The sequence below is a fragment of the Schistocerca cancellata genome, chromosome 2 (assembly GCF_023864275.1).
Source record: "Schistocerca cancellata isolate TAMUIC-IGC-003103 chromosome 2, iqSchCanc2.1, whole genome shotgun sequence".
NCBI lineage: Eukaryota > Metazoa > Arthropoda > Insecta > Orthoptera > Acrididae > Schistocerca > Schistocerca cancellata.
The window spans coordinates 594,642,621-594,660,243 of NC_064627.1; the positions used below are offsets into that span (position 1 = coordinate 594,642,621).

At 39.6% G+C, this 17,623-nt stretch overlaps 1 protein-coding gene across 1 annotated transcript in view; it reads right to left on the reverse strand.

The window, feature by feature from the left end:
• Positions 1–2,916: 2,916 nt before the first annotated feature.
• Positions 2,917–17,623, reverse strand: part of LOC126162234 (transcription termination factor 3, mitochondrial) — a 45,404-nt gene continuing 30,697 nt past the window's right edge. Inside the window, exons 4-5 of the mRNA XM_049918603.1 lie at positions 7,841–7,931; positions 2,917–3,267 (exon numbers count right to left, since the gene is read on the reverse strand). Coding sequence (XP_049774560.1) covers positions 2,987–3,267; positions 7,841–7,931 — 372 coding nt within the window. The 3' untranslated portion in view covers positions 2,917–2,986. The remainder of the gene's footprint in view (positions 3,268–7,840; positions 7,932–17,623) is intronic.

Genomic DNA, 17,623 nt, shown 5'->3' on the forward strand with positions numbered 1-17,623 from the left:
TATACTGGAGTTAACATCAATGGGTTGTCATTGCTCTCTCATCTTGCGCTTAAATGCATATTTTAGAGGGAGAATGTTTGGTATAAATAATGAAGTCTCTTCCTTCTAACAGATACCTGAAATATTTGACAGCCATGTATAAATTAAGAGCTCTCTATCCTATATGGGATACAACCACTGTGCTGAGGTGAGCTTTTTTTGGAAAAAAATATACAGTCAGTCAGTCTCCACTGTTTATCTTGCCACTGTGCAATGCAGCACCTGCTGCGAAATAATGTGCATCCAGAAATAATGTGAGCTGACTGTACACACCAAGAAATGTCAAAATCAAGGTATTTGAAATACCTTTTTTGCATTTTTGGAACTGATCGATTGCTTCTTCTGTCCTGTCAATATGTCTTCAATCATGTTTAGTGTCTCTTTTAAACTATCATCAGCAAAGTTTGGATTGATAAAAACTGATGATTCCTTAGAATACTCCAAGTTCACAAAATGTTTTGGGTCATTTGTAATTCATTATTGCTGCTACCCTTCCTGGATCTGTCAGCTTTGTTCCTGCAAGTGTAATTAAATGTTCTATGACTGTTACCTGTTGTAGACCAAATACTGATTTTCTAACATTTAATATGAGGCCATACTTATTCAACAGTTCCAAGAGTAAATTTGGATGCTCAACAAGCTACTCTGGAGATCCAAATGCTATTAAAATACCATCTAAATATGGGGAACATAAATCTAATTCTCTTTACAAACCTCTGAAATGTACTAGGTACATTGGAAAGTCTTGAAGGGCATAAATTAAATTCATAAAGATCAAAAGATGTAGTAATAGCTGATTTTGGTTTACCTTCTTTGCCTAATGGAATTTGGTGATAGGTCTTTGAGGATATATTTTTATTTTGAAGCATAAAATTTACATCACCTCATGGAACTGGATACCAATCTGGGAGATTCCTGTCATTCAGACAGTGATAATCTCCACAAATTTGCAATTGTGATGGATGTATAATAACATTATTTACCAGAAACTGAAACTCATTTTCAGTAATTTTGCAATTTTTTTGCATCCACTCTATGAGCCTTAATATATATTGGTGGACCACTAGACATAGTGATACAATGTTGCACTTTATGCTTCAACACTTTTGGTACTATGGATGATTTTGTTAGTTCAGGAAATTTCTCCAAGAGACTGGAAAACTGGCATGTTGCATAGAGCACACCTACTGACTCTTGGGCATTCACAGTGGTTATTTCTGCCGAAATTTTTAATTTGGTGATGTTGTCTAACAACTTTATATTTTCGAGATCAACGAGTAAACCATAATGATGAAGGTAATCAGCCCGCAACATGCCTTTTGATACATCTAATACAATAATTGGCCATTCAGAATTGTATTTGTCTGACATTTCAACTTTTCTTTATTTTGCCATTGGCAAGGCTAAACACATTTTCCAGGCTTACATCATGTGACAAAATTTGAATGATAATAGCAATATTTACCATTTTTATCGAATTTTGCTCTGCTTCTACTTCTACTCTGCAATTTTCACCTACTTGGTTTTCAAAGCATCTTAATCTTATTTTACAATTCTTAGGAGGTCTTAGACTGACAGTGACAATGATATTGATGGAATGGACTGAACTGATGCAATTTGAACCTCCTCAACAGAGTTCATTTCGACTATACAATTGCCATTTGAGCTATCTTATCCACTTTTTCATCAGATATAACTAAAATACTTTGAATATTACTAGGAAATTTGTCAAGCCATTTTAAATGACTAGGTTTCACATCACTGAGTTCTCAGCCACTCAAAAGTTTTTGACACTCTTCACTTTCTTTAAATAGAGTTAAAAAAACAGCATTTCGCAAAATAATATTTATTGTTCTCATCACTAAATTCCATACATTCTCAACAAATTTTGGTTCCAGCTGGGCAATCAAATATTTAAATGTAGTCAACTCTGTGTCTGTAAACTGCACTTTGGCTTGATAAAACCATATGTCTCACTTTTCAACCCAAAATGATGGCAGATTAACACTTACCTTACCAATTTCCAGTTTAAACCTTTCATTATTCCCTACCAGTTCATTTTCTGTTGACGCTCTTTGTATTTTTAAACACAGTACACAAAAAATTCAAATCAAATAAAAATTATGTTTAAAATTTCACCACAAATTACGTTGCAAATGTTGTCGTCTTGCCAGTCACAACATGGTCACCAATTTGTTAAACACTAAGTTCATTAAAGACTCAATTTAACGTGCACCTTTCCAATTGTTTATAATTTATCTCACACACAATGAAAACTGAATTACAACAAAAGAGTAACAACTTTCTTTTTTTGTTAAATGCCAAGGACGATAATGCTATTATGCCAGCATCACCATGGCAAACATTCTGCAGACACATACAATTACAAATATTAATTCCTAATGTTCCCACTGAACCAAACCAGTACCCAGACAAAAACGACAGAACTCCCTGAAGAGCTCCCAGTTTTCTATGATCCAAGGGACTTGTGTAACTTAATGAACACTGTGGATGCAGTAAGCATTACCCCCAAATGCAAAATAGGTGCACATTAAGAGTGACATGGAAGTCAGTCCCCATAACATCTTAGTTCACTTTTTGAAGGCAAAGAAGGCAGTCATTATTTATTTTCTTTTAGCACATTAAATTGACATGATTCATCTCTGTGTGCCAAACTGTCTTTCCCTGATAGTGTCAAAAATTATGTACCAGTATTCTATGTTTTGAATTTTAAAAAATTAAAAATGTTTGAAAGCCTAGTTGCCTCCACATTGTAAAATATCTAAACATGCTTTATATGCAAAATAAGTAACAGTAATGCACAAATTAAAAAGTAAAATAACACTGTCAAATTCTATAACAATGAGAAGGAAAATCACATTTGCAACAAAACAAATATATGTACTTTATTCACAAAGACAGTAAAAGTGTCTTACAAAAATTTCTGCTAACACAATGTTTTCAAAAATTCATTATATGTTTGTACAGATGCCTTTGCTACAGTATCACAGAATTCAGTATCAGTGCCTGAGACTAGTTTCTCCAAAGAAACATAACTTTCTTTTTTAGGGTTGTACTGAGCCCGATTTAGAGCGACTAAAAATAGGTGCCTCTGCCGTACTCTAAATTCACGACATGTCAGTATTTTTGAAGAGGCAGCAATCTGTTCATGTGGAACCTTCATCACGTTATGTACAAAATGGAATCTTGAAAGTAAAGATTTTTGACCTGAAATGAAACAAAAGCTACTGTTTACACAAATAGTTGTTTCACATTTACAACAAATATTAGTTTGATTGCTGTCTTGTTTCAGGATATTATTGAAGTATTATACATCAAATATTTATTAGCCTGTAATAAGAGTTATTCCATAAGTGAAAAGATTTCCCCCCTCCCCAAATCCATGGAGTCATATAAATACTACCGGCCACTTTACTGTGATAGTAAATAATTCATAAAAACTGAAAAATACATTGTCGTTATTATGAAAAGATTAGATTGCTATTTATCATATAGCTGAGATGTTGAGTCCCAGACAGGCATAACAAAAAGACTGCTAAACAAGTAAGCTTTTGGCCAAAAGGCCTTCTTCTGTCTTCTGAAATAAAACATTGACTCAGGTTACTGAGGCCAGACTGGCCTGGATATATGTGTGTTTGGTGGGGGTGGGGGGAGGGGGGACAAGGAGAAGGCCTTTTGGCCAAAAGCTTAAATGCTTATCAGTCTTTTTGTTGTGCCTGTCTGTGACTCAACATCTCCACTATATGGTGAGCAGCAGTCTACCCTTTTCATAATGTTGTCATTATTCCATCCTGGATATTCCACTGTTCAAATAATACATTGGATTCTCAGGCAGACTGGGTGTGTTTCCATGATATGCCATATTTGCCTTGACCAGGCACACATAAGTTCTGTATAGCACAAACATGTGGCGGCAGAGGTACAATGAAGTTATGATTAAGACAATATATGTTGATAGCATATAAGCACCCTTACTAAAATATTTTGAGATGAATATGGTTATGATAATTTACACTCAAGAGTAAGATATAAAATCCTTATGTGATGTCTTACCCCTTCCATAAAACTCTAACATGCAGTCGTGCTCGCATGTGCGCACACATGCGCGCAAGCACACACACACACAGACAGACACACAGACAGACAGAAAGAAAAGAGAGAGAGAGAGAGAGAGAGAGAGAGAGAGAGAGAGAGAGAATTCCGTAACATGTACTATAGTTAGCTGATCATTGGGTAAAAAAGGATGAGGCAATACCTTAGAAAACACATTACACTCTTTTACTTAATAAGTTAGGTAGATAGCCAAACCAAAAACAAAATGCTAAAATCCATACCATATTTTTTATCACCAAAAATAGAGGTTAGAGCAGCTGGTAATCTACTTGCTGCACTTGTCATTATATAAAATGTATAAAGATAACTGTACATCACAAATATACTGTATGCTAATAAAACCTCTGGGTGCAGCAGGAACACGCCTTGTAGAACTATGGTATGTCCATAGGCAAGTAAGAATTATTACGTCACCTCAGATGACAGTAAGATGAACGCTATAGAGGAATCATTTGCTTCACCTAGCCTGCTTTATGTTAATCAACCTCTGCCGATGCCCTTTCCATACATGTATGTGCCTCTGCCTGAACAGTGAGGCGATTTCCAGAAATCATGGTATCCAGCAGAATGACACATCCTTTCCATACCTCTACAGGTGGAGAAAGTTGCCCTGTGGTACATGCATCTAATCTACTACATTTTTCTAAAGATCTCGTCATTTGTTGTAAAAATTGTAAGTTCTCTAGGTAAGCGTGCCTTGAAATAACTTTCAAGAAGTAAAACAGAGCAGCAGTGTATTCCTGGTTAGATCCAATAATATAAACTTCTATAAAACGTGTTTAAAAAGTGTATGCAGTACAAGTATATCTATAAATCTAATAAGATAATGAGACTTCTTTCTGACCAGGATGTCGGTCAGCTCAATGTTCCATTACTGTCCACATTATGTTCTGGCAAGTCCTGCTTGGCCTTGTTGTTCACATTCAGTTTAAGACTATTTGCTCCACTGTGAGGCAAGTAATTACATGAAATTTCAGTGACTGTGGAATTGATGAAGGCTATATATCAACAATAGAGAGGTCCCTGAAGCATTCAACTTGGGACTTGCTGAATAGAAATGGAACATTCACACAGAGCACACAACTAACATTTTCTGGACTCATACTGCCATGCTGCACAAACCAAATGTATTTAGTGTCACTGTGCAACAAATCCTAGAGGTGCAACAGAACATAAACAAATAATACATTCAACATCAATCACGAGATTCTGTTCCAGTTGTCTACCACCTATCAAAAAGCACTCTATTCTGCAGCTCACCTCAGTCATTACTGAACACCTACCTTGTCAGCAACTCCATTAGTCACCATCACTCAACATTGGATTAGTACTCTTCACTGAGAATAGAATATCAACTTGTAAACTACATCAGATAACAATTAGTGTCTTGGGTTCTAAATTACTAGCTATTCAGATGCATTCACACCGTCACTAGAGGAAACAGTTGCATTAGGAACTGCAAAACTTTTCTGCTAGTCCCACAATGTTAACTGTACTACTTCATACAGTAATTGATCTTCTGTCATCATTTGAAGGAAAACTTAAGTATTCTTATACTGAACTAATATAGGTTTGTAATATTGGATTTAAAGCTGCACAAGCCAAAGTTCTGACAATTACTCTCAGCCACATAAGCTAAAAAGGTAAATCTGTTTGAACATCACGTCACTATAATTGGAGGTGGTTCACCCATGCCTTCCTTCAAACTGACTTACCCAGTTAGCTACAGGGTTTATCTTGGAATCTAAACCAAGATGCGGCTCAGCATTTTTCACATTAGCTAATACTGACAGAGGGGAAAGAAGTGATAAGCAGCAAATAAAAATCCTAGAATGGGCCGAGAATCAAACCTGAGACATGCGTAACCGTAGTCTGCCACTGAGCCACACCTTCAACTATACATGCTGCAATAAATCCATCTTGTCACATGACACAAGTGCAGTTGAGCAAAATCGCAACAATATTAACTAAATACAACACTGAAAAACTCTGAAGGTAGCTACCATCTACAACAGCAAAATCCATTTGTATCCACTAGTAGTAAATTTATTTTATTCACCCTTCAACAACATACTGCTCCAATTAAGATAGGACAAACTTTTCACATGGTGAGACCAAAACACAACTCATGTCAAATACCTACTTTCAACAAAGGCTATCAGTGACAATGAACAGAAACATCGAGGCAGCTCTTCTGGTAGCATACAGTACCCTGTCATGGAGCACATTTTGCAGCAATATGAAGAAACAAGTAATACTGGTTGCAGTGTTAAATTTATTCTGTCCCAATTAGTAAATAAATAAAAAAATTTCAACACTGCAACCAAGACTGCTTGTTTCTTCATGTCATACATACTGGTTGCTGTACCAACTCTGGAATGAAATGGAAAAAGTTTCACACTTTGCAACTTAATAGCTGAGACCAAGTGGCCCTTAGGCAGACAGATTTTGACTTAACTCCCTATCAGTTGAAACTTGCAGTACAACCACACACACACACACACACACACACACACACACACACACACACACACAGAGAGAGAGAGAGAGAGAGAGAGAGAGAGAGAGAGAGAGAGATAGTTAGTTTCCTGGCACCCACCTAGACTAAAATTGTATTTATTACTCTTACCAGCGGGTAACTCTTGTTTTGCGTATCCTTCCTTTTCTTTCTGCCATCAATTTCAAAGTTCTTCATTCATACTTTTCTTCTTTTTTTTTGTCTCTCTGTTGTCATAAGGCAGCCTGCATTGTCTTTTCTTTTCTCAGGTGCTGCTTTTACACCATTCACTTTGTTCTACCTTTATCATTGCTGTTCCCCATCTCTTAACTGATTCTTCTATTTTCAATCTTTTTTATATCTCTCTGACCTGTGAACTGCCTTCAATGTCACTTTCAGCATCTCATTTTATCCAATAACATGTTTTCCACAATAGCATTTGACTGATGACTTCTCTCTCACTTTGACCTGCATTGCCACTTTTGAGCCAGAGTTAAATGTGACCATAGTATTTAATCCCCTAATAATTAAATTGCTTCCAAACCTACCTTTTGTCTGCAGAGGAACTAATTCCATTATGAAAGCTGATGTTTGTGCCCAAATCTGTGGTTCCTTTGTAAGTACAATGTTATATTTATATTTCTAGAAACTTCTTTGGAGGTCAATTTCTTCTTCTTCTTCTTCTTCTTCTTCTTCTCCTCCTCCTCCTCCTCTTCCTCCTCCTCCCTCTCCTTATTTTTAAATCATCAACCTTCTGACTGATCTGATGTGGCCCACCATGAACTCTTCTCTTGTACCAACCTTTTCATCCCAGAGTAGCACTTGCAACCTACGTCCTCAGTTATTTGGTGGATATATTCCAATATTTGTCTTTCCCTACAGTTTTTACCCTCTGCAGTGCCCTCCACTACCATGGAAGTTATTCCCGGGTGCCTTAACAGAAGCCCTATCATCCTGTCCCTCCTCCTTATCACTGTTTCCCGTATGTTCCTTTCTTCATTGATTCTGCAGAGAACCTACCATTTTTTTATTGGCACACCTCTGAGGAAAACTATTTCTTGTATTTAATATTACACAAGAAGAATAACATTAAAATTAAAATTGTATGACTTCTTGGATAGGCATATTAATAATTACACAATTGGGTTAATAGAAAGCCAAGTAACTTACTTATAATCCAGAGCCTGGGTGTTGAAAGCAACATTTTCTTTAATTCTTCATCACTGAACCCCATTTCTTCCTTAATTGCAAATGTACTCTCCTGGAAAACAAATTGTTAGTGAAAGTACCACAAATGAGAGGCATTATAAAAACAATGTGACTACATGTTTTAAGTGTTGTCATATGGCTTTGGTAAGGGGGGAGGGGGGCAAGAGTGTATGGGTTTATAAGCTGACAAAAATAATGTTAAATTGCTACTAGTGATCACCATTGGCCAGGGTCATTAGTTTTTGTGAAAGGCAGAATTCCACAGCCTCCCTGAGGACATTGACATAATAGCAGAATACATGTACCTTGAATTTTCATCATTGGACTGTAAAGTGTGTTTAATGGGAGTATGTGTTTGGAAACAGCTGATCCGTTGGACAGGGGCAGCCCGTTGTGGTGCATGTTTTCATCCAGTCTCTTACACTATTCTTATTGTCTGTCTGCAAGGAGTTTTAGATCACCTTTAACTGTAGCAAGGAGCACACCTGGATCTACATCCATAATATGACAAAACCACTGCGAAATGCATGGCAGGGGATACTTCCCACTGTACCAGACAACAAATGTTGTTCCCGTTTCATTCACATAAGGAGCGTGGGAGAAATGACTGCCTAAACATCTCTGTGTGCACTGTAATTAGTCTAAGCTTTGTCTTCGCAATCAATGTGGGATTGATATGTTGAAGGCCGCAGTAAATTCTTAGGTTCGTCATTTAAATTTGGTTCTTGATACTTCACTGAACAGTTTATGTTCCGTCTTCAAGCATTTGCCAGTTCATTTCTTCAGTGTCTCCATAAAACTCTGCCATGGGTTAAACAAATCTGTAAACATTTTAACTGCTCTTCTCGGCATACAAAGCGTCCCCTGCTTTCTATGATGTATTGCATGAGTGTTTTGCCAGCAATCTACTTTGTACACTGACTGCATTTACATAGTATTCTTCCCATGAACCGAAGTCTGTCTCCAGCTTTACCCACAACAGATTCCATAGCACTATAAATTGTTACACTTAGGTATTTGAATAAATTTACTGTTTCCAATTGTGGCTCATTCGGATTGTAGTCACAGCGTACTAAGTTTTTTTCTGTTAAGAGAAATGTAAAATTTTGCATTTATGAATATTTAAAGCAGGTTGCCAATCTCTGCACAAGTTTCAAATCTTATCAAAATAGGACTGAATATTTGTGCACTTTTTTTTTCAGACAGAATTTAATTATTAACAACTGACGTGTTTTCAACAGGTTGAGGCTACTATTAGTATTGTCTGAAAGGGAGCAGAGGGTACACACATTTGATATTCTTGTGATGTAGGGCTCACATATGGTAGCAAGGATGTGGTGTGATGGGTTCATCCTGTGGTGACTCATTATTTTGGCATCATGATCCAGAAAGGACTGTTCCTCTTATCTGGCGATTGCTACACCAGTTTTTCTCTAACACAGTTTTGAGATGTTGCAACTCATTTTGGATAGAGACTTATTTTTGTCACAACATACATAGGTCCTGAGCATGAACATGATGTATGCTACATACTTGGTTTTTCGTTGCCGGATCAGTGTGAGAGCAGAATGTCCAGAAATGGTAATTGACTGTCTTTACCATACTCCATGGTGAACCTGATTTAGACTGTATAGAGTAATGATGATCCAAAAAATTTACGTGGTTCCATTTCACTTTGCAGGCTGAGGAGCCATGGTGGTAAATTAAAATTGTGAGAAAGGTGACAAAATATTTAAAAAAGGTGATAAAGTGTTCTGAAAAAGTGTATTTTAAAAGGTTACAAATTATTTCAATAAACAGGTATCAAAAAATGAATTGTTTTAATTTTTGATAATCCTTTACCAAAATGGGCCTCATTTGCTGCCTTAAAATCATTTTTTGAGTGCTTCTCTATTTTAGTTGAAGCTGCAGAGAGAACGTCTTTTCGTGCCTTCTTAGATGGTGGTTGTTCTTTTTTCTTTTCTTTCAGAGCAGTTGTCTCATAGTCAATTGATATTTTTTATTTTTATTTTTTTTCATCATTTAATCTCCTCTTTAAGATGCCTTTCGTCTGTTTAATGTGTTTGTTTTTCTTCTAATTCAATTTTCTTTTCCTTTTACATTTTTCTGTATAAGCAGTATAAATTTTGTGTGTTTGCTGTCCATACCTTAAGCACTGTGAGTCAATGGATAAAGAAAGAAAATGGGAGTATTTTCCCAAAGCATCCCTCACAGTCAAAACACTGTTTAAAAATCTTTTTGTCATTGCTGCCTTGTCTTCTCCTAATGTGTGCTTCAAAAGGGAATGAATACCTTCTCTCTATTTCCATATTTCCATCGAGGCAATGTAACAAGTCTTGAAACATTTGGGTGCTTCAGTTGTATAGTTGATGAGTCTCTTTCTGTTTTGTGCTGCTGCCAGTAATTGTCAATACCTTTGTTACCTAAAGCTGGATCATCTTTTTCAAACTGTAGAACCTCCCACTCGTCTAGTAAGTAATCTTGCCAGACATCAAAAGGCATAATTTTTGCAAATCTAATGTCACTGCAGCTTCTGCTCCTTATTCTTTCTTTTGGACCTAAAATAAGGAAATTGGTGATTGAACTATTGAACTATCTTTGGTAATTAACATTCTTACTGCTGGCACCGAGCTTGAAGGTTGTGTCTGATCTGAAAGTTCTAACTGTAAAGTATGTGGCACACATTTAATTTAAAAATTGTACTGATATTTTGTTGAAAGTGACTGATTAAAAATAAACTACAACCTTTAGTCTCGAAACTAACAGGGCAAGAGCAAACACTGTAAAATAGTTCACTTTCACTAATTTGCAGAAATTTTACTTTTCAAACTCACTCTCTTTTCACGCCAGTCACTTCGGAATTTGCATTTTTCCATCTCAAAAAGTTTATTTTTGAAACAGAACAGAGTATCACAGCAGCAGTTTTGTTACTAGAGCAAAATTCATGAATAAGAATATTGGAAACAAAAATAAATAACTTATTTTCTTCTTAAAAGAGCAAAAAAAGGGTGAAAAAGGTGAGAACCTTTAAAACAAGATGAGTCACTTTTCACCCTTTTTATTTGTAGCAAAAAGCTGGTTTCAATGCAAACAATTTTCGAGCAGTCATCTCAGTGTGCTCCATGAGTAGATTGACAACCAAGGATGACAAAGGGTGGCCTATAACTACACTGTCAGTTTCTTCGTGTTATTCCCCACTGAATAGTAAATAATGGATATAAGTACATGTTAGAAGAGTCTCTCACAAGCATAACCCCCCCTCCCCCCACCTATACACACAAACACACACACACACACACACACACACACACACACACACACACACCACACACACACACACACACTGTGTGCGTTATGGATTCAAATGAGGGGGGCATTATGTCGACGGACACAGCTTCAGTTGTGCACATCCAATGACATGAACCGTAATTCTGCGAGAGTGATGGGTGCGGGCTTGCTCCCAAACACTGTAGCATGTGCTTTTGATGTAGGGGGGAGGGGGGGGGAGGCCACTGACATACCCTGCAGTTTTCCAGTGGTACCTGCCACCTGTGCTGCCAGTGCGAGGAAAAGCTGCGTCACAGCGAAACACCTATTTTGCATGCGAAAGGCGCAGTTACTAGCTGCACTGGTGTTCCTGAGGCAGCTACGACCACAGCTGTGGTCAGAAAAGTCCAGTTTTCCTGAAGGGGTTAATCCTGGCTGGGAACCAGACAGAAATAGAGGCGTGACTGCGAGGGGTCAACCTGACACGGACACATGTTCTAGGAAGCATCCAGCGGTGTCTTACAGTGAGGTTCCCACCAAGAAACCAGCCGCCTCAACAGGCAAGGCACTGAGGGTGTGCACATAGAAGAAGGCCTCCGTGTGTGAGCTGCCCAGTGGGAACGGCTTCCTAGTGCCTAACAAGAAGCACACTGTCAGGGCAACTGCACTTGCTCAGGCTCAGTCACAACCGACAGCCAACAGCTTCATCAGCATCACAGATGTGCTGCCAGATGACAGTAATATACAGTTAAGTAGACTAGAGATGGCCACACCTACTTTCATTGTCATGCACTGGTCACGTGATTTTAAAAGATTTTCCAGAAACTCTTAAATAGTATGGTACAGTCAAAGTCTTCTGTTTCAATTAAAACAGTTGGATAAGACACCTACGAGACTGCAGTAAAATTGAAAGAGGAATATGATGCAGTAATGGGTGTGGCACATGACCACGGTCTACCATACAACACACACTCATCTGAGCCACTAAAATTACTCAAGGCAGTCCTCTGAAAAACTACCTTTCCAAATGGATCCAGGTCACTTCAAAGAAGAGCTTGAGGGCCTGGGATTTGGCTTCAGGGCGGCCTCTCATATGCAGAAGCCCCAAAAACAAGCAAACTCCACTATTTATGGTGATACTAGTGGATAATGTGGAGAATAGGAAAATAATCCAGCTGAAAGGCATTGTGAGTTTTACCAGTATTCAAGTACAAAAGTTTCGCAGTAAGGGCCAACAGGCAAAATGTTTCTGGTGCCAGTGCCTGATGCATCTGCTCACACAAGATTATTAAAATGTGTGGTAATTTGGCATTAAATATAATCACTGGAAAGAAAACTGTTAAAATTAAGTGGAGCAGATGGCCATTGTTCATGATGGACGCACCTTTGTTAGTGGCCGAATTGACTTCCAGAATAATACCACAAGATTTAGAAATACCGCCATCAGTTTTGCAAAGCCAGTATCTGTTATTTATGGGTGAAATGGAATCATAGCTAGGAAACTGTGGCCAGATCATTTAAGGTCCTATGGTTGCACTGAAGTTTGCAAAATGATTTGTGATGATTGGCAATTAATCTCAGGAATGCAGTAGCAAGTTGCGAATGGATAAATGGCAGAATACTAATTGTATTTGGCCATTGTGTCTCCACATCATGATCTGTTAAGCTTGTAACAGTCAATGGTCATAACAATAAAGCATTAAAACATTTTATGTATCACATATCTACCAGGAGAATTATTAAAATCAGAACTCATGAGATTTTTAATTAATTTAAATTACTTTAATTGCAAATGGTTCTAAAACTAATATATGACACTTACATCACATTTGTCTACAAAAAAGAAAGATTAATTAATGACACGAAAGGAGTGCAGCTATAGTGCATCCTATCAATAGAGGCTAACAACAAGAGAGAGAGATTCGACCAGGAATGCTCTTCACTTCCTTTCTAAAACCAAAAAGAAAAAACATAATACAATGGATTGCAATCAGTCACAGGCTGACTGTCACTATATTTTTGAAATATTATCTAGGAAATAAAAATTACACTCCACAAAATTAATTTACATAAGTTATTCAGGTCTGAATTTATTTACAGTAAATAAATAGACAAGTGTGCATTTTCGTGCTTTCTGTGGTTTTTGTGATGTAAAGTTTATATGAAATTACATGGGTCTGTCCATGTAACACCTTAGGCTTAAACCATTTCCTGAGATTTTGCACCATGCCACTCAAATGCATGAAATGTGAAGGGCTGCATGGAAGTCATACTTACAGCACAAAACAAGAAGAGATGCCCAAATGCTGCAACTGTACGCAAAAACACTTTGCCAGCTATCATGGGTGTGAAGTATTCTGAAAGGCTGACACTAAACAGCATACCAATAATACTCTGGCCACATGTGTAACACCTGGTCTGGTTTTAGTAATTTAGCGAGAGGAAGGGCTGCTGTGTCCGCCCCTCATACTAAACTGGTACAGCTGTAAGTGGAAAAGTGTGCTAGCGGTCATGGGTCGCATGCTGACATAAACAACATTGGCCAGCATGCTCCGCCAATCAGGAAGTAGTTATCGGGTATGGGCTCAATACAGAGTGCCCTGCTGCCCAGCCAGCTGCAGTAGACATTCACAGGAGTGGACCGACGACAGAACGCCCTTGTCATGCAAACATCTCTGTAAACGAATGATTGGTGCAAATGCAAATGATTTCACAGATGAGCTCTGCCCTCTACTGAAATCATCGGAGAATTGCTCCAAAATCTTCTGCATGTGCTTGGGATAGCAGTGCATCGGCCAGTGTGGCCAATTACCAAAAGGCAACACCAATGTGCCATTTCTAATGCAATCCACAGATTAACAGTATACACATAGAATGTATACACGATATGCCCCTCAGTCGGAGAGTTTCAGCTGTTCCTACTGGGGCCATGTGACCTCACACATTACCCTAACATGTCCACTGCTGTCCTGATGTGCTCAATATCATAGTAATTATGGGGGTCAATACTGCTGCAATGAATAGAGAGGCTCTTTCATCTGACAATCTACTGGTCTTTTTGACATGGATTTTGAAGGTGCGGAGCCACCTAAAAGATGTTGACAGTTAGGACAGGTGAACTGGGAACAGTTAAGAGACGGTCTACGAGACACTCTTGCTGTTACTCCAGATCCCAATGCCATCGGCACAGATGAATCGTGGCAGCTCACAGCAGAAACACTATGAGCTGTAGATGCTGCCACTCCTAGAGGAGCACAAAGGCCTACAGACAGATTTTACAGGCCATCACTGAGAAAAATAGGACTTTCCGTGAGTGGGAAATTATGTGACTTCCTGCCACCAAGTGCCATCTAAACCGGCTACACCTTGAAATAAAGAGGCAGTGGAAAACCACCGGAATCAGGACTAGCCAGGCAAGGAAGCCATGCTTCATGTTGAAGATGGCTCCGCACGGAAACTTACAATAAGACTACTGAGGAAAGGGCAACATTTTCCCTCCTCTGCAAGTCAGCGGAGTGACTGTCTGTGAACCTGGCCGACAGTTTTGAATCCAACTTTATGCTGATAGCAGATGACACTGACGAACAACACATGCAAACGGTACGACAAAAGTTGTCCATCCTCTTTGTGGATGATGCAGGAGCCGTTATCACACCAATCCCAGAGGAAAACATTGACTCCAACTTCGCTCTCTCAATGCCAGGAAGGCCGGTGGCTGCGACCAGGTGGAGGCTCTTATGCTGAAGCAACTACCACCTGATGCACTACGGCCCATTATAGACATTTTTAGACATGTCTTGAGGACTGGCAGCTACCCCTCTGCATGGAAACATATCCTGAAAGAAGGAAAAGATGCAAGGCTTACACACAAAGGCACACACGCACGCACACACGCCCCCCCCCCCCCCCACACACACACACACACACAAAGGCTCATGGAGCATGGGGACAGAGAGGGTCTACTACCACCAGAGCAATTCGGTTCCCAGCACAACCACAGCACACAACACCAGCTACTGCATGTTGTTGAGGATGCGAATGGGAGCCTTGGAGAATAAGGAGTATGCTGGAGCAGTACTCCTTGACGTCACCTACGTCTTTGACTTTGTGTGCCATGAGAGCCTCCTCTACAAACTCTGCGTACTCGGGCTTTCAAGACCACACATCAGAATCATCATATCCTACCTCTGAGAGCGGATTTTCCATGTTTGTGGTGATGATGGCATTTCAATTGTGAGGCCTATATGAGTGGGAGTACTGCAGGGGTCTGTTCTCGGCCCTCTGTTGTACTCCCTCTGTACTCCCGATGTAGCTCAGAGGGAGTATCCCTAGCCCTGTACACGGATGACACCGTACTCTATGCATGCTCCCGAAGTATTGTTGTTATTCGTTACCATCTGCAGACAGCATGTGACGTCTTAGGAGCCTAGGCCATAAAATGGCATCTTAAGTTTAATGCTGTGAAAAGCCAGGCTGCCATAATCATGCAATGTAGAGTGCCCTGGAACCTTCAGCTGCTGCGTATTATGGTAGTCCCCATTCCTTGGTGTTGCATGGTGAAATACCTCGGGGTAATCCTCGATAGGCTCCTCATGTGGAAGCCAGATATGTAAGAGACATAAGAAAAATCATATGGCCACTTAAAAGCACTTTTCCCCTTACTTAACCCAGAATAGATGCTTGCATCATACTGAGCATCACGTTGTATCTACCACTGATCCGTTCAGTGCTAGAATATGCATCCACAGCCTGTGGAAATGCAGCCAACTGCCACATATGTTGGCTCCAAGGTACGCAAGACAGAGCCCAGCTGCTCGTCTAGAGCCTTCCACAAAATTACCCAACTACAGCCTTGCATCAAGAAATGGGCATTCCCTTGATTAGGGCCCATATAAAACAGACTGTCTGACAGTCCTACAAGACATCGCGGCAGTCTGAAAACAGGGTAATTTTGAGTCTGGGAAAAAAGTACCACAGATGCAGGACCACTAAATAGCCCGATCTGCTTAGGCAGTCAGCTAGTAGTTACAAAACATCTACATCTACATCTACATTTATACTCCGCAAGCCACCCAACGGTGTGTGGCGGAGGGCACTTTACGTGCCACTGTCATTACCTCCCTTTCCTGTTCCAGTCGCGTATGGTTCGCGGGAAGAACGACTGTCTAAAAGCCTCTGTGCGCGCTCTAATCTCTCTAATTTTACATTCGTGATCTCCTCGGGAGGTATAAGTAGGGGGAAGCAATATATTCGATACCTCATCCAGAAACGCACCCTCTCGAAACCTGGCGAGCAAGCTACACCGCGAAGCAGAGCGCCTCTCTTGCAGAGTCCGCCACTTGAGTTTGTTAAACATCTGCGTAACGCTATCACGGTTACCAATTAACCCTGTGACGAAACGCGCCGCTCTTCTTTGAATCTTCTCTATCTCCTCCGTCAACCCGATCTGGTACGGATCCCACACTGATGAGCAATACTCAAGTATAGGTCGAACGAGCGTTTTGTAAGCCACCTCCTTTGTTGATGGACTACATTTCCTAAGGACTCTCCCAATGAATCTCAACCTGGTACCCGCCTTACCAACAATTAATTTTATATGATCATTCCACTTCAAATCGTTCCGCACGCATACTCCCAGATATTTTACAGAAGTAAGTGCTACCAGTGTTTGTTCCGCTATCATATAATCATACAATAAAGGATCCTTCTTTCTATGTATTCGCAATACATTACATTTGTCTATGTTAAGGGTCAGTTGCCACTCCCTGCACCAAGTGCCTATCCGCTGCAGATCTTCCTGCATTTCGCTACAATTTTCTAATGCTGCAACTTCTCTGTATACTACAGCATCATCCGCGAAAAGCCGCATGGAACTTCCGACACTATCTACTAGGTCATTTATATATATTGTGAAAAGCAATGGTCCCATAACACTCCCCTGTGGCACACCAGAGGTTACTTTAACGTCTGTAGACGTCTCTCCGTTGATAACAACATGCTGCGTTCTGTTTGCTAAAAACTCTTCAATCCAGCCACACAGCTGGTCTGATATTCCGTAGGCTCTTACTTTGTTTATCAGGCGACAGTGCGGAACTGTATCGAACGCCTTCCGGAAGTCAAGAAAAATAGCATCTACCTGGGAGCCTGTATCTAATATTTTCTGGGTCTCATGAACAAATAAAGCGAGTTGGGTCTCACACGATCGCTGTTTCCGGAATCCATGTTGATTCCTACATAGTAGATTCTGAGTTTCCAAAAACGACATGATATTCGAGCAAAAAACATGTTCTAAAATTCTACAACAGATCGACGTCAGAGATATAGGTCTATAGTTTTGCGCATCTGCTCGACGACCCTTCTTGAAGACTGGGACTACCTGTGCTCTTTTCCAATCATTTGGAACCTTCCGTTCCTCTAGAGACTTGCGGTACACGGCTGTTAGAAGGGGGGCAAGTTCTTTCGCGTACTCTGTGTAGA